The sequence below is a fragment of the Marmota flaviventris genome, chromosome 1 (genome assembly GCF_047511675.1).
Source record: "Marmota flaviventris isolate mMarFla1 chromosome 1, mMarFla1.hap1, whole genome shotgun sequence".
Classification (NCBI taxonomy): Eukaryota; Metazoa; Chordata; class Mammalia; order Rodentia; family Sciuridae; genus Marmota; species Marmota flaviventris.
Window position 1 is genome coordinate 19,567,769 of NC_092498.1, and position 21,831 is coordinate 19,589,599.

The 21,831-nt window shown below is 39.1% G+C and overlaps 1 protein-coding gene across 5 annotated transcripts in view; it reads right to left on the reverse strand.

Moving 5' to 3' along the window:
- Window positions 1-21,831, reverse strand: part of Cald1 (caldesmon 1) — a 175,671-nt gene that overhangs the window by 77,442 nt on the left and 76,398 nt on the right. For 4 of the 5 annotated variants that reach the window (XM_071611834.1, XM_027950116.2, XM_071611837.1 and 1 more), the window contains exon 3: window positions 15,684-15,795. In XM_071611834.1, the coding sequence (XP_071467935.1) occupies window positions 15,684-15,754 (71 nt within the window). In that variant the 5' untranslated portion in view covers window positions 15,755-15,795. Of the gene's footprint in view, window positions 1-15,683; window positions 15,796-16,503; window positions 16,673-21,831 lie in introns of those variants that run through there. The other variant, XM_071611832.1, reaches the window with a different exon arrangement.

Sequence of the window (21,831 nt, forward strand, 5' to 3'; positions counted from 1 at the left end):
TCCCCCAACCCAGAATGGCAGGAAGCTGCATAAAGACTTCTTCATGAGTGCGAAGTCAGAGCAAAAGGAATTGAATCTTCGCAAGAATATTTCACCCAGCCAATAGGAGATATGAGGGCATATCTCTCTCAGGGACAGAGGACATCTCATGTCACAAGCCAGAGCAAATCCTCAGACTCAAAGTCTATCTCATTTGGATGTTTCTAGATACGCAGTGTCATCCCTGGATTTAGACTTGCCATTCAGGCAGACATCTTCTCCTGGCCCATTCTTTCATTAGATTTGCTGATATCACAGATTAGAGTGAGATTCCACTTGCTTAAATCTGGGATGCTAATTCAACTTGACCCTTATGGATTGAATTTATCAGAAATAGAATTGTAGAATTCTTAGGTGCCTTTTTTGGTGGTAGCCTCAGGCAGGAGATTAGAAATAGACTAAGAGAAGAAAGTGTTCAGCCTTAGGAAGCTATTTTACTTTGAAGTTATTGAGCAATAAAATCAAGCCCTTATTAGGATTAATGTAGGACAAGCAAATGAGCTCTTTTGTGCTCATTAATTTATAGTCCAGAAGCAGGCAAGTTTTTAAGGGAAAGCACTTAATTAAAAAATCATATACATTTTTCTTATTTAAAAGCCAGAAGCCATCTGGAAAACTTTTTAATTTTAAGATTTTTGAAGATAATAAAGAAAATAAAATAGATGGTACTTTTTAAAAAGTAGCAGACAGTCACTTCAGATTTGAAAGCCAATGATGTGAAATATGAATATGTTGTGAAGTAGAGAGGGCTGGAGTAATCTGAGATTCTCCCAGGTATTTTAGAATTCAGAGTCTTTCTAGGATAACTGTAAATTATCTTTCCTTCTGACTCTTCCCTAGTGGATATAAGAACTAAAAATTAAGTTAAAAATTAAGAGATACAATTCTGAGGATATGCTATTGTGCTTCCAGGCCCACGGGTTCTGAGTGTTCCAGATCACTGATTTTATTTTAATTACAACTTTAATGTTAACCAATTAACCAAAAGACATACTTTTATAAGGAAGAAACTCAGTTTCAAAATATTCCTCCAGCACTTTTCAAGGTGTATTGACTATTTATAAAAAGAAAACAAAAACTGTTCCACTGTACTGAAAAAAAAAATTGAAACCCCCCATGTGTTGATAAAAAGATTTAGTTCAAATGTATTGCTTTATATATTCTTATTTATTTATTTTTATTCTTTCATCCATTATTCTTCCTAATACTAGAAAACAATCCACCACTTAAAGTCTAAACTTTAGGACTGGGAATATAGCTCAGCTGGTAGAGTGCTTGCCTCACATGCACAAGGCCCTGGGTTCAATCCCCAGCACCCCCCCCCCCCACACACACACACAAAGTCTAAATTCTGGACCCAACTTGTACATTAGACCACTCTCTATTTCAGAAAGAGTTGATAAACACTAGTTTGAGGTTGACCCCACCCCTTGTCTACATCTTCCCATTTCATAGAATTAAATGAAACACTTTACTCTTCCCAACCACACACTTGGTCTTTCATTAAAGAAGGGTTTGATTATACAGCTTGTTCACTGCTAAACTTCTGAGGGTTTGGTCAGAACCCTGTAATTGGATGATCACCTGATTTTACATATAGATGCTGATGGAAAATGATACTAAGGGCTTAGATATCAGAGCAAAAAGCCAATAAAAGGAATTTAACTCTTCTGTTAATATCATTTGTCCCCATAATAAAACTAAACATAAATGGTCAAAATTCTGATGTAAAAGTCCAATTATCCTTAATAATCAGAGAAATATGTGAGATGAATTTCTTCACATCACTGGAGAAGAAGATAATGGAATCAAGATTCCAATGACTTGAAGGCTCAGCTGGGAAATGATGGGACCTTAGGAAGGGGGCTGATGGTGTCAGCACCCTAAGATTTCATGAAGGCCACTAACAATTCTTTGTTTTCTCAAATAGCTTAGCACACTTAGCAAAGTTCTGCCTTGATATACAGATATGAATGAAATATTGATGCCTATTCAATATTGTAGTCTGAGCTTTGGGGAAGATGTGGTTTCTGATCTAGCATTCTTTCTATTTGAGGGAGAAAACAGATATGTGAACAAATACAGACCTAAAATAGGTGATGATAATTAATATACATGAAAAGTGCTGTGTGACAATGTGGGAAACCAGTCACTTTGATCAAAGACATCTGGGAAGGATTTTCCCAAAGGGTGACCACTGGGCTGAACATTCAAGGTAAGGGAGCATTCCCCAAATTCAAGAGGCATGGGAGTGAGAAGTCAATGATGTAGAGGAGCACAGAATCCCTCAAAGCCGCAGCACCTCTGCCAACGTAGAAGCAAAACCAGACAAGTAAACTGACCCAAAGCATAGCTCTCTCGGTAAATAGCATACTCATTCCAAATAGGATAAAGCCATCATTTTAAAGTTTTTGAATTTTCTCCTTGAGTCACAATTACAGGGAAAGAGACAATGAAAATGTTTTTTCTTTTTCTAATTTATAACAGAGGTCCTAAGCCCCTTTCAGAGGTGATAGGCTCAGGGAGGAGTGACAGGTAACATTTTACAGTATTTTCTCTGTACCTCAGCCATGAGAGCCTGGTATGCCTGCAGATGAGTGAGCTGGCCTTAGGCAGCAGGCTAAGTGTGAAGATTCCTTTGAAACATAACACTTGACTAATGAAACTTGCAGCTCCATATACATACAAAACAATCTGATTTAAATCAACTGCACAGACACCTCAATATGATAAAGGTATGGCATAGGCACGCCCCACTGTACATTTTTTTAAAATATGTTTTAGTTGTCAATGGATCTTTTTTATTTTATTTATTTATTTATATTTGGTGCTGAGGATTGAACTCAGGGCCTCACACATGCCAGGCAAATGCTCTACCCCTGAGCCCCAACTTCAGCCCCAACCCCCACCCCATACATTTTTGAAGGTATTTTTCCACATATCACTTCATTTTCTCACCCACCCTAGGAAGTGGTGGCTTTGTCTCATAGATGAGGAAGCCCAGATCTGTTGGATGTTTAGCCAGGGTCCTTTCTTTTATCCTGATCTGAAAGGTAGTTTCCTTAGTAGGAATTAGATATCATTGATTGAGTTTTTACCTACACCTTCAAAGCTGGGCAGGCATAAGGCAGAGGAAAAAGCCCCAGAGTTGGGTAAAAGACAAAGTTACCAGATTCTACCTGCCACTGACTGTGCTCTTGGGTGTGTAGCTTTGTAAACTTGAGTTCAGTGATTTGAATGTCCAACCCCTTTTCAGAGAATTTAAGAGAGACAATATTAATTTCTGACCACATAACCCAACAGGACGCCAAGATCAGTCTCCTAGCAATAATTCTGGCCTTCAGACAGAGATCTTGGGGAAAACTGACCCCTTTCTAAAATACTGCTGTATTTTGTGGGTGCCTTTGTGCATTTTTCTTGGAGAAGGGGCCATACCTTTCACCAGAGCTTCCAGGTAAGGAAGGTGTGGTCCGAACGTGCTAAAGGAACATTTCACTGCGGGAGATGATGAAAGGTCAGTGACAGCCTTAAGTTTTTAGGAGTGTTGATGTGACTGAGTCCCTGTCCTTATGGAGAATAGAGCCTTACTCAGAAAAACACAGGGAAAGTCAAAAGTTCAGCTTGTTAGTTCAGCTTTACCATAAATGCTGACAGATGCCACAATGCTAAAATTTAAATTCATGTGACTACGATGTGAGGCACTTAGGAACTAAAGGATTTGAGAATTTCTATCCTGCCTCAGTCTTGAATTTTCCAGAAACTCCATCTGTTCGGTTCAGAATCCACTGAACACCTGTAGCAATGATAATCCTTGTTTAGTCAGGATACACCATGAAGAGGCCAGCTCAAAGAAAACACATGTAATTGCAAAGGTTAGTTTTCATGGTGAGGTAGAAAGAATTAAGGGCTATTCAAGGAGGTAACTGTAAGAAAGGCATCTGGTATCAACTCTTTCTGCGTCAAAGTTTTTATCCAATACTCCTAAATAGTAGTTTCTTTCTCATCTTCTTCATCAGGGAAGGAGAAATGAATGTTAGATTGCCCAAATGGTCCATCACTTGAAAAGGAAAAGAATAATCAAGATTTATACATAGTGTTGATTGGAGAAACAGAAGAATTGTTTAAGGAAGGAATGGGCAGAGATACATACACATCTACCATAGTTGCCAACAGTGCCCTGGGAAAGGTGCAGTGCAATCTTACCTGATGATGCTTCTTGTCTTTGCACCAGCATGATAATAACCCCTCATCTCCTGCTCCCATCCCTTTACCCACTTCCTGCTCAGTTATTTTCCATATTAATCTCTTAAGTTCCCCCAGAAAAACCTGCCAACGGCACAAAGTTTTCTGTGGGAATCCAAAATGGCTTGACTGCTGTTATTCTAAGCAGGCTCAGCAGAGCTACTAGTTCCAGAAATAAAGGACTCTTTCATGACCTAATTGCTGAAGCCAGCTCTGGGAGTTATCTAGCTTTCATTTGGAGAGCCCCAAGAAGTATGCAAAATTCCTGCAGGACAATAAGACCTAGCTAGCCTTAGGAAAATTAAAAAAAAAAATAAAACAAAACATACTGAGCACTCTTCTGGAACCTGTCAGTTTGATTCCTAAGTGGCACAGGAAAATGGAAGCCAGTGAGGATGTGACATGGAATAGTCCATGTCACCCACCATGGAAAATGTGAATGGTGGAAGAATTTCCTATTCTAAACAATTTGGGGTTTAAAATACACTCTCTAGAGACTCCTGAATGCACAGGCTTATGGCTGCTATTTATAGTGGCAGATGTGTACTTTACCAAGATTTTTATTCCAACAAAGGAACTGTATGTGATGTAGGGAGTTATTAAAATGGAAAATAAACCCTCACATTTTTAACTGAGTCAATTGGTACCAATCTCAAATGTAATGTCAGAGCTCACTAATCTAGACTAACTGGAAGGAAGGCCATTATAAATTACACAATAATTTAAAAGAAATTCTGTCCTGAAAAATGTTCAAGTATACCTGGTAACTCTCACCAGGGTAGCAAAACATCAGAGGCTTGTTTAAAAAAGTGAACGAATAAAAATGACTTATGATTAGGAAATTAGCTTTTAAATGTTAAGTGAATGTTTGTAAAGTTATTTAAAACGTTTCAAAGGTTGTAATCTCTGGAGTTTAAAAACTAAGGCATGGAATGTAGCTTACATATTTAACATGCTAATCAAATCCTTTATTTATAAATAGTTCAAAGCTTACTTTTACTACAGTTCCCAAATAAACAATGAAAAATTCAGATATAGAGAAGCCCGAGTTAATGCTGATTTACAATAGTCTAAAAACTAATTTTCCAACTACTGATGAATGTTGATTATTATGTAGATAACTAGTGAAAAGAACTTATTTTTGTTCACAAAGTCTGCTCAGGACTCCCCTTTAACCTTGTCAACAGGTGCCTAAGAATCCACATACACAGCCTGTAGGTCCTGCTTCGTGCCCTTTGCTACTTTCGGGTAACACCAGTAAGGACCTTCGGGATAACAAAGGTCAAGAACTTCCCTAAAAGACTTCAAAACAATTGAGCTAGATTTCCCTTGATGAAGATTCTGGAATGCTCTGAAATCATTCCTGTTGCCATTTCCACCTGGCAATGGAAGCAGATATCTCATACCTGCTGATCAGTGAGGAAACCAGAGGCAGAGGAGACAACTCATTGGAAAGATCCAAGAGCCCTTATCACATTTTCAGTCTTTGGATAAGGATGTTTTTTTCCTAGTCCTGCATACTTCCCCCAGTTCCCCAAGTGTAGACTCCTTTGGTGACCTGTGTGTTTAGAAAGGCAAAGCTCTTGCCCTCTCAGGGAAGTGGGTTCTCATTAACAACTTTACCTGAGGTGTCTGGAAAGAATCTTTGGAAAGAATTTTTGGAATGCCCCAGTTATAGGGCCCTGGAAACAAACAAACTATCGCCTGATTTCATATTACTTCATTCAGAATTTTGTTTTAAAATAAATGAATTAATCAAGACACTAGCAATTGCTGTGAGTGGAGAGATCAAGGGGAGGGATTGGCTACGGTTGTGCAGGACTTTAAAGGAATCGAAAATGTGCTAGATCTTCAGCAGAGTGGTATGTTATAATGATTTAGGACTTCTGTATGTATATTGCTTTATGTTATTTTTCATGTGTCAGATTTATCATAGTTAAAATGAATAAATTCAGCCATGCGGAATAAAATGTTTCAAAGTCACTTTGTAAACATTAGGTATATGCATTTTTTTAAAATATTATTAGCTTACTGTCTGTATACTATAGTGGTGCTGAGAAACATTGGGTTGCTGCTTTAATAGTTTTGAAACAACTGATCATGCATTATGAAAAAGAATTTACAGTTTCACAAGTCAAAAAATCTATTTAAAATATATGATGAATTACATATTTTATATATGGATATATGATGGAGATAAAGGCTTGATATGTTAGGTAACAGATTATCTTGTGTTTTTGTCTTGATGTCAAACTAGTAAGAAAAATTAAAAAAAAAATGACGTGTGCCACGTATGGTGGCACACGCTTATAATCCCAGTGGCTCGGGAGACTGAGGCAGGAGGATCACAAGTTCAAAGCCAGCCTCAGCAATGGCAAGGCCCTAAGCAACTCAGTGAGACCCTGTCTCTAAATAAAATTCAAAAATAGGGCTGGGGCTGGGGTTATAGCTCGGTGGTAGAGTGCTTGCCTCAAACAGGTAAGGCACTGGGTTCAATCCCCAGCACCACATAAAAATAAATAAAATAAATAAAGATATTAAAAAAATAGGGCTGGGGATGTGGCTCAAGGGTCAGATGCCCGAATTCTATCCCTGGTTACCCACCCCCTCAAAAAAGGATAAGGAGATGCATTTCTTTTCAGGGTGGAGACTTTCATATCGAAGATTCACTCATCATGTTTAAGGTGGCTGCTAAACAGACTTGAAACAGAGTAGAGATTAGATATGAGGCTGTCTAATGACCTAGGGACTGTGCCTTCCTTGTTCAGTGACACCCCAGAAGGTAGCTGTCATAAAGCCAAATTCCCTGGGAGATGACTTCAGAGAGGGCTTTTCTGATAGCTCCTTCCACATCATGTCTTCTAACCCTCAGAAAAAACACCAACAGGTAAGCTTGGCTGAGTGCCAGTCGTGTTTTGGAAACTATACTGAACAGTTGCTTTATAATCTGCTGGATACTTTGGAAGGAAGACTGTTAGGATGGCCACTTTTCAGATGAACACATGGGGTTAGAGAGTCTGAGTGAAATCAGCCTTGGTAACCCAGCTGGGATTTGAACCTAAGTCTGAAAGACTCTGGATCCTACTCCTGGAAAGCACGTGTCTGGGTCCCACTCCAGATCTACCCCATTCTTTCCAAAGACAGTAGCAATGAAAATGAAATATGAATTCCTCTGTAAGGAATCAGACCAATTCTCTCTCTCTCTCTCTCTCTCTCTCTCTCTCTCTCTCTTAATATTTAGGGAGAAAAATCCTTGGATGAGTTTGAACTGCCAAAATGAAATTGGGAAGGACAGAGAAAGCTGACATAATAACTTAGTTCCATAATTAAGCTTTGTTTAAAGAAATCATGCCAAGATGACATATATCAAGTAAAAGATATTTTAAATTGATGAAAAATAGGGTTCTAGTTGCAAAATCACCATATTTTTCTCTTCTCATGTCAGATGGCAGAGTTCAAGCCCCAGTTTTTAACTGTTCTTATTCTGCCCCCACACACACATACTTATTTTTCTGTTTTGTTTTTTTTGTTGTTGTTGTTGTTGTTTGTTTTTTATTTTACTCATCACAATCTGGTCTAATTTCCTTTTATTTAGACATATTATCCATAAACTATTTTGAAATATAAACATGTTCTATATGCGATAATACACTGTAGAATAAACTCCTCCCCAAAGTATGCTCCAGATGAACACATGGGGTTAGAGAGTCTGAGTGAAATTTCTAAGCAGTAGCCATCGGCATTTTGTGTGGACAGCAGAATCAGGGTGCCTTCTCTTAAGCAGGGGACTACACTGTTCAAGCAGACCCTGCCTCAATTTAGCTGGGTGGCCTTGAAGGGGTCAACCTTTTTGGACCTAAATGTCTTCACAGACAAGATGAAGCTTCTCAAATTCATTAGATCAAGGATTCTTGGCCCTGAGTTCATGGGCTTTGGGAGGTCTATGGTGCCGCTGAATTTACTGCTGTATTTTGTGGGTGTCTATGTGCATTTTTCTTGGAGAAGGGGCCATACCTATCACCAGAGCTTCCAGGTAAGGTAGGTGTGGTCCGAACGTGCTAAAGGAACATTCCACTGCAGGAGATGATGCAAGGTCAGTGACAGCCTTAAGTTTTTAGGAGTGTTGATGTGACTGAGTCCCTGTCCTTATGGCGAATAGAGCCTTACTCAGAAAAACCCAGGGAAAGTCAAAAGCGTTCCTGCCAACAGCCTTCTTTGGCTTGAGGATGAAAACCTGATCTCCTCTGTTTCTATTTTTCTGTGAAATGGGAATAACACGGGAAATTTTATTTTTATTTTTATTTTTTTAGGGCAACGAAAACAATGACTGTGTCTACACATGTAAGCAATTTACCTGAATAAGCATAACGAACAGTTCAACTGGCTCAACGCTCTTCATTCAGTCGGTTGCCACATAACTGCTGGGAATGATTCTTCCTTGTCTTAGGAAGTTATTTTACCATTATAAAGATGATGGACCCTCAGCCAAGACAATCAGTTGAGACATAAAAAATTCCACTGCTTGATTGCTATAGTGGAAAGGTTCTGAGATTTGGGGCAGGGAGGCAGAACTGGGTTGCACTCTCTGCTATATGAAGTTGGAATGTTATTTGAATTTCCAGACCCATGGATTCCTTAGCTGTAAAATGGGTATAATGACATCTAGGTCATAGAGTTGTTTTGACAATTAAATGAGATAATGTATATAGAGTATATCACTTAGAACCTGGCATGCCATTTATTTTAAAGAAAATGCCAGGGTTTTTTCTTCCAAATATTAAATGAAATATTTGGCAGATATTCTTTTTCCCACTTGAGAACAATTTTTACTAAATCAATTGAGTTTTTAAAGTGAAATTCTGAGTGGTGTTTTAGATATTATATTTGAAATAAATATATGTAATATTAATTTATTTATATTTATATTTAATATATTTACTATCTGAGATATTATATTTAAAATAAAGGATATCTCAATAATGAATTTGAAAATTAACATGTCTACATTGTGTGATTATGAAATTTGCATGTAATGGTTATACTTATGTGATAAGCTTAGAGGTAGCCAGCCAGAAGATTTAATTCTTTCCCAACTTCAACAGAAACATCTTAGCAAGTGTCAAGACCACTATAGGAAAGAAGCTTCACAGTAAGGATACAGTAAATTGTAATGGCTGAGCTAGCAGAGATATCAAATTCAAATTCAATTAAAGTTTTATTTTCTATAGAAGGCCTACTAAAGCATCAATGTGATTTTAATAACAATGCTTAACATTTATTGGGCATATATATGCCAGTCACTCTCTATATGGATCAAGTAGCTTCATCTTAACAATGTCTGTGTGAGACAGATATAATTATCCCTATATTTGTAGGTAAATAAATAGAAAAAAGAGAGGTTTAAATAATTTGACAAAGTAACACAAATGATAGTTGTCACAGCCAGGATTTGAATGCAGACTTCACCACTCTCACACCTGACTACCATGTCATTCTGCTCCTCCCCCTGTGGCAGAAGATTGATAACTTATAAAGGTCACATGCAGAAACCATTCAGAAAAATTTACCACTGTTTTAAGAATACTGACTCATACCCAGGCTGCATCTTTTTTTCAGCTGAGAATGAAGTTATGGGTTAGCACAGAAGTTCTTAAGAACCAAGATTTTCAGTTGTTTTATATTAAAAGTTTAGGCCTAGTCAGGGCATAAATGCCACTCTGGGTAGATCCTGAGCTTCTGGTGTTTTGCAGAGGAATTATTAGGCTACTGGAAATTGATATAGGCAGGTCAAATTGGCAGAGGTAATAAACAGTTAATTTAGAGTGAAAAAAAAAAAACTGGAAAAGGAGGATACGCAAGATTTTATGTGTTTTCTTCTCATGTGGCTAGACACAAAGATTGCTTTGGTGGGAATTAGCTACCTCACTCACCTTATGCATGTCCCTACATTTAAGTTGTACCAAACTACACAATATCGGATATGAAAACTTGACAGACATCATTTAAAGTCTCTTTCAAGCCAGTTACTGGAGAAATTAAAAGTTAATTTTCTTTTAATTCAAAATAAAGAAAATTAGATAATGAATGCCAAGCCTCGCCTGGAGGGATCGATTTTCTGAAGACACTAAAAGGAAGTTTTGAGCAAATCCAGCTACTTTAAAGATTTAGACAGTTTCAAAGGAATATTTTATTTAACTCTCTAATGGAAAATCATGTTCTGATTGTGAAATAACAAAAAAAAGTTGAAAATACTTTTATTTGAAAATTTCAGGGTCATGTTTTAAGCATTTTGAACAAGTGCTTTTGTGTGTGCCTGTGTGTAGTCTAATCATTGATTGCCATATGCTACTGAATCTCATGCAAAAGTTTCCAGGACACAGTTCTGGAAGGGGATTTCATGGACCCAATGGATTTTTAAAAATCGCTTATCTCTCCAGTGCAGTAAAAATATTTACTTTTAAATGTCTAATCATCAGGATATTTCAGAAGCCCATAAAAATGTATGAATGATGACAATAGCAGGAGTGTTCTCATTCCCTTTATTGATGCTCATGGGCCTCTGAATCTGATAACACAACAATAGGGGCCTTTCTTCTGATCAGAAAGAGGAGCTGGCGTTGGGTGTGGAAGGGATGTAATGAGTTCAGGCCTTGAAAAGTGAGAGAGCTCTGCTCGTGGTGAAAGCCAAGCCAACATCAGGCCAAGTATGTCCACTGCAGATTTCCTCATGGATGAAAACATCACTGCAGGGTTCTCGGAAGAGACACCAAAGCTCAAAATCCTTTTGGCCAAATTCAAAAGAACACCTCCACTTGAATTGGCACTACCTCTTCTGGCAGAGAGGACACAATCCTTCCTCAGGCCCTGTTACCTGTCACACCCACTGACACTCTTTATTCAATAGCAAATTCTGGCTTTTCATTGTGCCCTGAGTTCTTGTGAGAAAAATACAGAATTGCTTTCATGTTTTAAAATTTTCTTTTCTCTTTTTGTATTGCAGAAAATTAAATTAGGTAATAATAATTATTAGTGATGCTTACTGGTAGGGAATGTTCAATATATATATTGTTTAATATATGTTTAATATATGTTTAATATATATATATTTAATAACTGAATTAAATATATATATTTTTTAACAAATCTAATGACCTCTTCTCAAAAACCTACAGTGTGAAAGCCAAAGAACAAGGATATCGTGACCAGCATAAAAGTTGCACAGGCTGGGGGACAAGACTAAGAGGGGAAGCATATTTTCAGTGACCTAGGTTTGCAGTCTAGGTTGTTGGGAAGCTAGATCATTCAAAATGGACTGGGCTCAAACCTAAGAATGAGATCTGTGCAAGGCAGAGCTTGGGGCAGCCGTGGTGCAGTAAGTGAATTCCAGCCCCAGGCACATGAAAGCCCACATATGCTAAGTATACGTGTGCAATTAGTTTTTTTAAAAAAATGATATTTAAAAACTCTATTTCTGAAGAATAAAATGTCTAAGAATCTGGCCTATTTTAATTTGTGGTTATGACAACCAGTGAGAGAACAACTTTAATTTATTTATCACTGCAAACTGAATGGCAACAAATTAAAACAACAAGGTATTTTATTAGAAAACCTCTGTGGGCAAGGAAGGTCAATGGACTTTTTCTTCTCTGCAGGGCCCCCTTTCCCCACAGGAATGCAGGGGTGCAGCATGCAAAGGTAGAAGTCATCTTTAATGTGTGAACCAATATCAGGGTACACATTATATTTGAAGTGATAAAAATATAGTTTCTTGATCATTACCTGGCTTTCTCTAGATTGAAAAGCAAGCTCTTTCCATTTCTGTCATTCTCTTAGTCTATTCTCAGTGCCTCGAACACAGAACTCAGAGCTTGGAGCAGAATAGATGCTCAATAAAAATGTGTTGCGAATGAATGCATGGACCTGAGTCTTGGAATCACTAATATTGGCTAATATACTCCACTGCCATCCAGATCTGGGACAAGTGCTTTCTTTTGGGTCCCTATATCCAAAGAAAAGTTAGGCCTTCTTCAGTCTGGCACTAGGTATACTTGACAGAGTCAGAATTATTATTATTTTTTTTTTGGGGGGGGGGTATGGAAAACTGTCATGGTTTACTCGTCTTAAAATAAAATAATATAAGATCATCACAAAAACTTAGACAATCCTAAAAGCAAAAGAAAATTTAAACTGACCATCACTTCCCTTGAGGAAACACCCACTTGTGTGACAGGAGGAAGCCAAGGTCTAGACCTAAAGGAAGGAGGACTTGCCCAGGGTCCCACTTGCTCTTTGTCTTTAAATCAGAACCATGATTTTAGACGACCCTGGCTTTCTGGTTCTGGCCATCTGTTTCCTGTACACACCCTGCACTTTCCCATTAAAGTTGGCTGGACCACAAGGCCTGACCTGTGCTGCTCCTGCGAATGATCAGGTTTTATAAAAGCCTGAAGGAGAACATGGACTTACTAGAATAACAGAACTGAAGGTCCACCTTAAAACATGGAAAGGTAAACTTAGTACAAATATAAGGAAGTCCTTTACCTCTCTCTCTTATAAAGAAATAAAGAGGAGGGAGAGAGAGAGAAGAAAACAAATGGAACATGATACACCAAAAGAAGTAATGCAGACAGAAATATAAGTGAAAAAGGTTAGGATAAATTTGTGTGAATTTATTTGAGGTTATTAAGGATACCACACTAAGCTTTATTTAAGAATGACATCAAGAGAAGACAAATCCTTACACACACACACACACACACACACACACACACACACAATTTAAAAAACAAAATGAAAAACATAAAACCCGAAGAAACCAATTGAGTAGCTATGTGGTCAGTTCTTCAGCAAAGTCCTGAGTCTGAAAAAATGTGGTTTATTCATTCTAATCACAGCCTGGCTCTAACCACAGCAAGTCGGTTCTGTCATTCCTCTCACAATGATTCACTCACTCCCTATTGATGTAGAAAAGCAAAGAAGCTGAAGAAACCAACCTGATGATCTAACACGGTGCCTAATAGCCATGTCCCTCTTCCTGAGTCCACCAACCTTGACTCTGTCAGGCCCCTGTGCTCTGGCCTGACCCATGGTTTCCTAGCATGTCCTGAGATCCATGAAGATAAAAACTATGTCTTTCCATGTCAGAATTATTTTCCACATCCCTAGAACAGACACTGAAACCTGATTGGTGGTTAATAAGTATTGGTTGGGTCAGGATATTCTGTAGACTGTCAGGAGAACCTGAGGCCCAAACAGCACAGCCCAGACACTGCCTATCGGCCTTGAGGTCCACTCACCACGGGGCCTCATCCCCTGCCTGCTTCTCCCCCATTTCCTGATCTTCTGTCTCTGTTGACAGTTTCTATTATGTCTTTAGGACATTTCACTCTTTGCATACTTGCTTTCTTGGGATATCACTTCAGCTTTTATACCACCACCACCACCGTATGAAGTTTGCCCAGATTTATTTTTCTAATAAGAATTTCTCTTCCTTTCTAAATGAAGATTGGCATTCCCTATCTCCAAGTGCCTGGGAGGATATCTCCATTTGGATGTAGCTAACCTGAAATTAAACACTATTCCCAAGACCATCCAGAATGGAATCCTTCCCTGCTTCCCCAGATAGGACAGTGAGAAACCTTCCTTTCAGCTCCTCGGGCTGACAGCTTCTGGAATTGTCTTTGTGTTTTCTCCTCTCATAAAAGAGTTGTCAATTGTCCCTCTCATTTGTGACCTCTTTCCATTTCCATAGTCACTGTCCGGATTCAGTCCCCCATGACCTTAAGTTTAATATGAACTCTACTGGCACAGCGATCTCCATATTCTAGTCTACTATAGATGATTTTTTCCAACACACTTTAACCCATATAACTCCCTTGTTAGGTCTCTTTCTATTCCTTTAACATGAAATAGAAACACTGAGGATGTACTAGACCAACCCCTGTTCCTCCAGCACCTGACAGATTTATTGTACCAGGATTTTTATTTTCCCCCTGGGCTTTTGTGGTGTCAATTCCTCTCCTAGACAGTCTTCCTTTCACTCCTCATCACCATCAACATTTCCTCCAACACTTCCTTACTACTTCCAAAAAGCTTTTTCTGACTAGTTGTGTCCCAGGGTAATGACTACCCTTCCTTCTCTTGGCAGTAATATTTATTTCCAGCTCTATCACTATGTTGTTTATTACTTGTTTAACTAGTAATAATGGTTAGTAATAATAATAACAAAAGCTATCATTCATGGCACTATTTGCCAGGTACTGGGCAAAGTCACTTATGAAGTTCAATAATCTTCCTGTCAACCATACAAGCTACAAATATTGTGCCTATTTTATAAATAAAGGCAACCATGGCTTAAAGAGAAGTCATTTGCTCATGGTAACCGGGCTAAGTGGCAGAGCTAGGGTTTGGTCTTATAGTGCACAGGTACCATCCATGGTGCCATGTGTATGTGTACAGACATTCCATGAATGGCAACCAACCCTGGCCAAGTCAATCCAAGGCAGATATTTTATCTTCTTTTTCATTCTTTATATAAGTCATGCCCTCAATACTTTTTGCTACAGGTGTAAGTTCAATTTCCTACTGCAGGATCGTGAGGGGATCATCTTGCCACCATCTTTTCATCTGTGCACTGGGGACAATTGGGAAGCAAAACTGGTTTGAAATTAAGAGCAGTGTTTCAACAGTTTTCTTCCTGTGAATGCCTGAACTACCAAAAGAACATCTGATTTTAGCCACATTAAATGCCACTGCCTTTTTCTCTGAGGCCTAAAATGTTAAAATAGACATCTATGCCTGGTATGTCATATGCAAATACTTTATCCCCTCAACCTGCCATTCACATCACCAGTACAGCACTAACTGCTTCCAGCCACACCCACAGTCTCCATGGTAATACAGTTCACTGGCTGTCAACCTTTACTACACAGATACCTGACTTGGATGCTTTTCTAATAAGAAAAAAGAATTGTCACAAGATTCACCTGGGGCTTTCTGTCTCTACTGTTTTGGATGAAAGATCCCATTTCCTAAATGTTTCCAATACTCAATATTTGGCATTTTTTTCCTATCATCTCAGTATCATCAGTACTTTTAAAACCACTGTTCACATATAGTCTGTCATTCAAAGTTCTCCCATGAAAAGCACCGATTAAACACAACTATTTGATTCTTCTCCAAGATTTTTCTTGATCCTTGCTTGCATTCCTTTTTTTTTTTTTTTTTTTTTTTTAATGCAAAATTTAGTCTTAACAGTTAGGGAAAATGTCTCTCAGCTACTTCTGCAAACAGTTTGGCATGTAATATGGCCACATTTGTCCCTTCAGAGGGAACAGTCTCTGAGGTCTGAAACCAACAGTGTGAATCATCAAGTGCAAGGCTGTGTCCACCTGGATCTCTACCTTTCTGCTTCCAGCCGCATCTCCTCCCTCTTTTGCCTCCTGAGTTCTCTGCGACGTTCAAAATCATCCATGGTGTGGTTTCAGTCTTAGGGAGACCAGATGGTGTCTGGATCTAAAAGGAAGAAGGCAGAGTCAGTATCATGGATGAGTCCAACTAGTACCTCTCGGGCATGGCTTTAACCCTCCCTCTAGTTTTTCATTTTTTTCTTTCCTCCTAAGAAAAATACCATAGAAGACTGATAATGGATAGCTAGTGATCAATTTCTGACTCCCCAGCTGAGTTAAAGCCACTCTCATTTCTGAAACTATTCGAAACAAATAAGTAAGATCCCAGGATCACATTAAAAATGACAATAATAACAGACCTGAGGAGACAGAGAGGTGTTAAAGACTTGACATAATGGTAGAATAATCTGAGAGCTACTGAATGATTTTTGTTCTTGGCAATTGGCTGAATCCCAGATAAAAGTTGTGGAAAAGTGAACAAAGAAAGAGAAAAACAGAAAAGAGTGTGTGCACATGTGTGCGCGTGCACATAAAAGTGTGTTTGGGGGGTGTAAGTGGCAAGAAAATAAATATGTAGGAACTAAGATAAGTGAGAGACAAATAGAATGGTACGGCATAGATCTAGGCATTATTTGCATATTCTCAAAGTGTTAGCATCAGGATTTGAATAAAGTCTGCAGCAATAATTTTGCTGAAAATAAACATCACAAAGCAGTGTTTTTAAAAGCAGTTAAATTGTGACCAAGCTGGTTTTAGAGCTCAAAAATCCCGGCTCTTTTTACAGATGGAATCCAACCATTTTACCCTTTCCTACCTCCTCCGTGATGATTTTAAGTCCAGAAAGATGTTCTTTTCCCAAAGCTCTTCAAATAAGGAGCCCGCTTCCCCTGTGTTTCTGTGCCATGGAGTCAAGCCTTCCAGAATTCCCCTGCAGCCCCCAAACCCAAAATGACTACCAGGAAAGGGGAAGCGGGCTCTTTTTGTCCTTGCTTTGTTTACAGAGCTGTCAGTGGTTAGTTAAACTCAGCCTGGAATCTGGCATTTAAAGCCTGCTTCGAGATCGTTTCCTGTGTGGAGCGGGAGGTCTCCACTTCCTCTGGAATCCTAGGCTCTCTGCTGCACTCTGATCACAAAAAAATATTTTCCAGCCCCTTCTGTGCACACAAGATGAGCCATTTGCCCTGTGTAAGAAAATCAGGCGCTGTGAAAGCCCCAAGCCATCACCTGATGGCATCCTTAAAAGCAAAACTTAGGTTTTGAAGCCAAGTTGCAGAAACTTTCTTAAATAAAGTGTCAAATTCTTTTCTCTTCAAGATGTATTTTTTTCCTCTCTTAAAAAATCCCCACAAAAACAGAAATTAAATCTCAGCCAAAAAAAAAAAACCCCAACTCTCAAACAACAACAACAAAAACATACAATGTTTGATTACCCCCCACATATATACTTTTCTTATCCTCAAGGGTATTATTTAAGTTGCATCAGAAATATTTAGGAATTCGAATTATTGGGGGTTTTAAAGTTGGAAATCTGTTTTTCTGTTTCACTCTGACCAAGAGGACTGGCTGGTGTTGAAGAAGACAACCAGTTTTTTTTTTTCATCAACCATAAATGCATTTCTCTACACTTTTGGGTCTGATCTCCCCATAATTATTAGAATGAAAGAAAAAAAAAAAACGACTTGAAGTCCTCTACAAGGTTGTCTGAGAGTCTTTCTCTCCTGGCGTGAGCTCCTGTTCCAACCACAGTGCTGATGTGTGAGGCAGCTGTGTGGATGGTGGGGACCAAATTTTGGGTACAAATGCTGGCTGGGTCCAGTGAGGGAGTGGGTTGTCTCTTTTCTTCTTTCAATAGTCTTTTGTTACCCTCAAAACAGCCTCCTGAATAATGATAACGACAGCAAACAGAAATGGGAGGAAAAGTCTGTTGACAGCAAACTATTTTACTTTTCTTGAATTATCCAGGTAGATTGGAGAGTATCCTGCCTCCTGCAGGGCTCCACCTGTACCTCTTTTGGAGGTGCTAAGAAACAGGCTATCCCAGGAGGCCCCGATGCACTTGATTTGCAGAGGTGGGTAATATCCTGCAGAACTCAAAGGCAAGTGCAACCGACCAGCATCTTGTGGTCACTTTGGGGACCATCCTTGCTGGTTCTCTACCTCTGTGAGTTCCTTTTCTTGTACCCATTCTCTCCTCCTACTCCTCACCTTTTAGTGAATCCTTGGGCACTTATTGTTCTTTTCCAACCATAGAAAAGCTCCCTATGGTTGGAATGCAGCTCAGAGTGAGGTGAGGGCACTGAGAAGGGAGAGAAAAAGAGAGAAGGAGCTGGTGTTGCCTGCAGTGCTTCAGACCAGAGCCTTTCTGGCTTCTGCTTAGTGGATATTGGGTGGCTGCAAGTGAGGGAGAAGACAGAGCAAAAACACATCTGTGCACCGTGTGGTGTGACTCTTGGCTGGGGTGTGTGTGTGTGTGTGTGTGTGCAGTACGAGGGACAGAAGGTGGATGTGTATGAAGATTGATCTTGGTGGGTCTCCAGGGATGGGGCTGGAGGTCTCCCTTCAGCCACACACTCTACCTCCCAGAGCTCCTCTGAAGGTCTCTTGTACTATCCCTGTGTACAAGGAGCCATGTCTGGGTGGAATTGTGATTTTAAAAAATTTTCTCTTCTCTTTTGGGAGCAGCAGCTTCCTTGTCCCCAGCCGGTAATCCCTCATTTCCTCCCCTGCCCCCAGTCAGTGTTGAATTCTTTCCAGCCACATTGGTTAGGAAACAAAAACTCTCAAGCAGTGAAGTGAAGAAATGTCAACCCAGAGAGACTCTGAAAACCACGAAGCTCTCGGGCATCCCAAACAGACAGGCAGCAGGAAAGAAAAAGGCAGGCCCGAGGAGGTATCCATCGACATATGTGACAGGGGACTTCTTGAAAAATTTTACAAAAATCAAAATTTGTGTGTGGGGACAGTTGTAGTTATGTTATTGAAAGACCTCTGATGTGACTCTCTTTATAAAGGGAAAACAGGAAAAGAAACAAAACAAACAAAAAAAACCTTTACAAAGGCAGATAAACCATTGCCCACCAATGTTATCTGTGTCTCCAGTGTGGTTTCTCATGTACTGGATTTTCTTTAAACAGGACACTCTTATGGTAATTAAGTGATAGGTCACTGTTACAGATTTCAAATCACTTAGCACACTGTCCTGCCTTTTGGTAAAGATTCCACAAAAGCTTGTGGTCCAGGTGAATGGCAAGATGTGACAAGAAGTGTGTCCCTGCATATTTGGCCAGCCCTGAGGGCCTCCTGAATCTTTCTCTTCTCTTTCCTTCTCTCCTTTTTTTCAAGAGTAGAATATTGCTGGGTGTGGTGGTGCATGCCTGTAATCCCAGCAGCTAGGGAGGCTGAGGCAGGAGGATCACAGGTTCGAAGCCAGCCTCAGCAACTTAGTGAGACCCTGTCTCTAATAATAATAATAATAATAATAATAATAATAATAATAATAATAATAGGGTTGGGGATGTGGCTTAGTGGTTAAGCATCCCTGGGCTCAATCCCTGGTACCAAAAAAAAAAAAAAAAAGGAATTTTTATTAGTATTTCTTATGCTATTTGTTTATATTTTGTTTGCTTTTCTTTCTCTGATACTTTTTTTTCTTCTCGAACTTCCTCCCTGTGTTGAGAATTAAAGTGTACTTATTTATTTATCTAACTCAATTCCTTTCTTTAAAAATTTTAATTCAGTTTCAGATAAGGTGTCTTTAAACCAAGAAATACTCTATGATGTTTTATATTCACAAAAGTTGTTTACTCCTTTATGGGATTGTGACCCCCTGTAGATATATGTGGGTCTTGGGGTGGTCCTTGGGGTTTGGGGATATTGCCAATATTGGCCTTAGAACATCAAGAATAAAATTTGTATTAGGGACACTGGTAATGGTAATTAAGTGATAGGTCACTATTACAGATTTCAAATCACTTAGCACACTGTCCTGCCTTTTGGTAAAGATTCCACAAAAACTTGTGGTCCAGGTAAATGGCAAGATGTGACAAGAAGTATGTTAACGGTTACCATAACCGTTAACACGGCCTCCAAAAGTAACTAACACTCACTGAGTGTATACTATCTGAGTATGTGTTATGGGATGGACCATTTTTTAAATCTTTTAAATTTTTGATTGATAGACTTCATTTCCTAGAGCAGTGAAAAACTAAACAGGAAGTACAGAGCTCTCATTTACTCCCTGTGCCCTACCCTGGCCCTCACTTTCTCCTGCACGTGGATTGAACAGTGCCCCCTTCCAAAATAAGTTATGTTGAAGTCCTAACCTCCCGCACCCCAGAACGTGACCTTATTTCCAAATAAGATCAGATGTAGTCAAGATGGATTATTAGGATGGACCCTGATCCAACATAACGAGTGTCTTTATAAAAAGGGGAAAATTGGCACAAAGAAAGACATGCACAGATGGGGAGCTGTTATCATCCACATTTTACAGAATTTCAAAATGGACTGATTCACATTTTCCCCCTAGAAATCATTTTCTGCTTCAGGGAACATTTAAGAGTGGCCCAGAGAAGCTCTGAGAAGACTATCATTAGCAATCTCCACTTTAATTTTATATCTCAGGAGTTTAGGTCAGAATGATCTTGAAAATCACCCCTGCCTTCAGTTTCAAATGCATTTAAATCATAGAATTCCCAAGTCACAAGAGATCTCAGTTAAATGAGCCTTTCCAATATTTATGGAGCCTCCCTATGGTACTGTGAGTCTGTGTAAGTGTCACAGAATGGGGATGGTCATATATTCGACAGCATCAGGTATCCATTTCTTTGATATCTCAGAAGCGTCTTCTCTTGTCTTCCACCTTCCTTATCACACACCTTGCTCCTCTCCTCAACATAACGTCATCCTCAACGTGATTATTTCTAATACAAAGGACTCTAGTCTTCCAATGCCCCTGGCCACCATGAGATGCGCCTTACGAAGTAGCTGTCCTTTTGCATTCCCTGTCAATTCCATGCACCAACTACTTCAATGAAGTCTCACAGAAACATTTATACAGATGACATTCCATAAACATTTATAGACCATGAGCATGTACCAGGTACGGGGGCAACGGAACACAACAATGAATAAGACAGAAAATGTCTTTGCCTTCCTGGAACTTGTATTTCTTTAAACTTCTGCCAGCTGTGGTTTGTCCCCTGGTGTTCTTGTGCCAGAAGCTTGGTCCTTGTGTGGCAATGTTAAGAGGTAGTGGGACTTTTAAGAGGTAGAACTTAGGAGAAGGTCATAAGGTCATTGGGAGCTCTGCCTATGGAAAAGGATCAAGATATTGCTCATGAGACCCTGGTTAGTTATCTCAACAGGGTCAATATAAAAGAGAGATACTGGCCCCTTTTTGCTCTCTGGCTTCCTGTCTTGCCTGTGATCTCTCTCAACCACTTGTACTCCTGACATTGTGATGCCATCCGCCATGAGGTCTTCACTGGAATGGCTGAGCGGAAGTTGACACCATGCTGAGCCTCCAGAACTGGGAGTCAAGTTAGCCTCTTTTCTTTATAAAAATACCCAGCTATTTTGTTATAGCAGCAGAAAATGGACTAATCCACAAGCCCATCTTCAATCTTGGATTGCGCCCATCCTCTACTTTCTGGTTTGTGTTCTTGGAATTCCAAGCTTTGTGACAGAAAGTCAGGGAGCCTGTTTTATCAATCCTAAATATTTGTGTTAGTTTCAGTTGGGTCATTACTACAACTCACTGATGCTTCATTTAACTACCTTTCCTTTCGAGCTGATAATACCATGACATCCTAAATTTAAAAAAATATTTTTTTGATTGCCCTTCAAATATATCTTATACTTTTCTATAGCATTTTAGTCACTCTATTCCACTCATCTGGAATGACTCTCCTCACCTCCTACTACCCATATTCTATCTAGTCATTAATTTCTAGCTCAAATTTAACCTCCTTCATGATGCTTTGCCTGAGGATCTTCACTTGAAAATGACATCTTCCTCCTTGAACCTCCATAGATCATTTTGATAAATAATAACCCCCTCCTTGCCGCAGCTCATCAATTATCTTCTTTATATAGCATGTAAATATTTTCAATAGTATTTTACTTTTCATATACTTTTGTC